The sequence below is a fragment of the Sinocyclocheilus anshuiensis genome, unplaced genomic scaffold (assembly GCF_001515605.1).
Source record: "Sinocyclocheilus anshuiensis isolate Anshui unplaced genomic scaffold, SAMN03320099.WGS_v1.1 scaffold483, whole genome shotgun sequence".
NCBI lineage: Eukaryota > Metazoa > Chordata > Actinopteri > Cypriniformes > Cyprinidae > Sinocyclocheilus > Sinocyclocheilus anshuiensis.
The window spans coordinates 102,289-105,496 of NW_015552580.1; the positions used below are offsets into that span (position 1 = coordinate 102,289).

At 37.9% G+C, this 3,208-nt stretch overlaps 1 protein-coding gene across 2 annotated transcripts in view; it reads left to right on the forward strand.

Annotated features, from left to right (window-relative positions):
* The window catches only part of LOC107665279 (ankyrin repeat domain-containing protein 13D-like), an 18,099-nt gene extending 15,337 nt beyond the window's left edge, over positions 1–2,762 (forward strand). The window contains exons 14-17 of one of the 2 annotated variants that reach the window (XM_016456112.1): positions 687–766; positions 864–1,088; positions 2,159–2,239; positions 2,344–2,762. In XM_016456112.1, coding sequence (XP_016311598.1) covers positions 687–766; positions 864–1,088; positions 2,159–2,222 — 369 coding nt within the window. In that variant the 3' untranslated portion in view covers positions 2,223–2,239; positions 2,344–2,762. Of the gene's footprint in view, positions 1–686; positions 767–863; positions 1,089–2,158 lie in introns of both variants that reach the window. The other variant, XM_016456111.1, reaches the window with a different exon arrangement.
* The last annotated feature ends 446 nt before the right edge of the window (positions 2,763–3,208 follow it).

Below are 3,208 nucleotides of genomic sequence, written 5' to 3' on the forward strand. Positions count from 1 at the left end.
TTTGGATACCTCCCCTCCCCAAGCCACCCTGAAAGACCTACCAGTGAGATAGGATTCAAACCAGCGAAGTGGAATCCCTGTGATGCCCAGTGATGAGAGAGTGGACAGGAGGATCTGATGATTCACCGTGTCAAAAGCAGCTGATAGATCCAGCAAAATAAGAACTGATGATTTGGAATCAGCTTTTGCCATCCGCAGGGCTTCAGTGACTGACAATAGTGCAGTCTCAGTTAAATGGCCACTCCTGAAACCTGACTGGTTAGCGTCCAGTTTGTTGTTCTGTGAAATAAACAATGATACCTGGTTGAAAACAACTCTTTTGAGGGTTTTCGCTATGAATGGAAGGAGAGAGACAGGTCTGTAGCTATCTGTAAGTGAAGTGTTTAATGTAGGTTTTTTGAGCAGTGGGGTTACCCGAGCCTGCTTGAATGCAGTGGGGAAAGTGCCTGTGACTCTTAACATAATGTTTAAACAACTGGCCCCAGATCTAAATAAATGTATATGTATATATGTATATGTGGTAATTTTCATGATTAAGCAGTTATCATAGTCTTTATTATTATTTTGAGTAATTGTGAAGCTCTAGTCAATACTAAACAATTAGCAGACATCAACTTTTCACCATTCCCTCCACAGCTTTCCACCCACTCCCTCATTTCTCTTTCTTTTCCTGTGCGTTTCTGTAGGTGACCATATGGGAGGCTCTCACTAACACTCGTCCAGTTTCTCAGCCTCCGCTTTATGAGGAGGACTCTCAGATTGAGAGGTTTGTGTGTGTTTGTGTGTTTGTGGATTGAGTGTTGAGTGTGAGGATGTACATATGATTTGTTCAGCTGTTTGAATTGTGATTGTGTGTCTGACAGGGCGATTCAGGAATCTCTGTCTTTGTCGCTGGCTGGAGAGGAGAGTGGCGAGTCCGATGCTGGCCAGCCGTTATCCCCGTCTGATCCGGCCCTCATCTCACCTCCGTCTTACAGCTCACTGACCGAGCCTCGGGCGCCGGGAGCGTTTGCTGTGGCCACCAGTTTTGATGAACAGCTACGCATTGCGATGGAGCTTTCCTGCAGAGAACAGGAGGAGTTGGACAGGTACGAATGACGGAGGAGCAAAAAAATTAGACATGAGCTCTGTTCCCAAACCTACTGAGCTAAAATCTGGACAGGATTTGAAGGCATCATTGGCTCCTGATACGAAGCCTGTAGCCTGTATGAAACGGCTGGCTGCAAATTTACACTGCCGCAAAATATCTTTATGGGTAAATTCTAAGACTGTTGCATGTATCAAAAAAAAAAAATAATAATGTTTTGTTTTCTTTCTTTGTTTTGTGCTATTTGCAACCAATAAGCGCACATACTACACATTTTTCATCCAAGATAATTTTCTTTGTTTTTTTTGTTTTTCTTTGTTCTGTTTCTTTCTGCTATATACAACCTGACAAGCACATTTATTATACATTTTTCATCCATGTAGATGAACATTTTGTTTGATTTTTTGTTTTGTTTTGTTGCACTATTAAACAACATGACAAGCATATTTACTATACGTTTTTTATCCAAGTTAAAATTGTGTTTTATTTTGTTTTGTTGCACTACATACAACTCGACAAGTACATTTACTACACAATTTTCATCCAAGATTTGTTTTTCTTTGTCTTTTTTTATTTAATTTCTTGTTTCATTTTGTTGAGCTGTAAACAACCTGTGATGCACATTTACTACACAGTTTTTACCCAAGAGAAATTTGTATTTTGTGTATTGTTTTTTCTTTGTTTCGTGTTGTTGCACTATATACAACCTGACAAACAGATTTACTGCACATTTTTTAATCCAAGATTTTTATCAAAATTTTGTTTGTTTCATTTTTAGTTTTTTGTTGTGCTATATACAAACTGAAAAGCACATTTACTACACATTTTTCATCCAAGAGAAATATTTGTTGTGTTTTGTTCTTTTCTTTCTCCCCTTTTCCACTTGCAGAAACTATTTCAGTCAGAAAAACATTAACACCTATTGTTATTTTGTATATTTTCACTGTAGCGACTTAATATGAGGAATATTCCACATACCCCATGTGTCATCACATTAGTTCAATAGAGAATATGTTTGTGTTTCTCCTCATTTGTATCAGCCAATAACACTCCTCTTTTTGTTCCCTAAAGAAAGAGGAGGGAAGAGGAGGAAGAGCTGGAGAGGATACTACAGCTGTCTCTCACAGAGAAGTAACTGTAGCAATGCTTGATGTGGGTTTAACAGAGTAATTTATTGGTTGTTTTTTATTTCTGCAGTGTTAAATTCTTCTTCTTCTAGATTCATCGCTCTTTATTTCTTTTCCAAAATAATAAAGATGGAACAGAAAGAGGAATCGGAGAGAGAGTGTGTGTGCCAAGACTGAAACTATTCATAAGATAATCAAAGAGCACGGCATGAAAATGTGAATGATATCCTCTCAGTTCCACTGTCTTTTGAGTGATAAAAGGTCAACTTCAACTTCATTGTATAATGATACAGATGAAAATGTGAACGTGAACATTGATGACTATGATAATTCATAAAGGTAAAGTACTGAAAATACTATTGCATAAAATAATGAGTATACTTATGGTGGATGACAATAACATGAAAGTATAAGTATTAAATGTTGCTCGAACACTTTCACAACAATGATCTCTGTTATGACGTTTTTGTGTGCATGAGGAAGCGACCATCTGAGACATAGACAACAGGCAAAGAAACTGACCGGAACACCTAAAATGTATTAGTATCACTGATGTAAAGGGGATTCGAACAGCCTTTGCCTTCAGAAAAGCTGCTCTTCGCACACACCATGCGTATGCATGTGTAGTGGGATTTAGCTGCAGAGTTCCTTTGTAATACAGTGTTTCTATTATTATTCTTGTATACCGCTGTCATTTTGTTATATAAGACAACTGAATCATCCATTACATCTGCAGCAAATGAAACGGTATTCTCCACTAGGTCAGTGGCTCTCAATCAGGGGGCCGGGGCCCACTGGAGAGCCTCAGCAAACTTTCAAGGGGCCACAGGGTGGTTGAAATTATTTTTTTAATTAATTAAAACAGTTTTACATTTTAAAGAATTTATTAAAATGCTAAAAAAAAAAAAAATTAATCCACCAACCTGTGTGTGTACTGGTATTCCCTATGTTATGGGGACCAAATGTCCCACAAAGGATTGTAATACCTGTTATA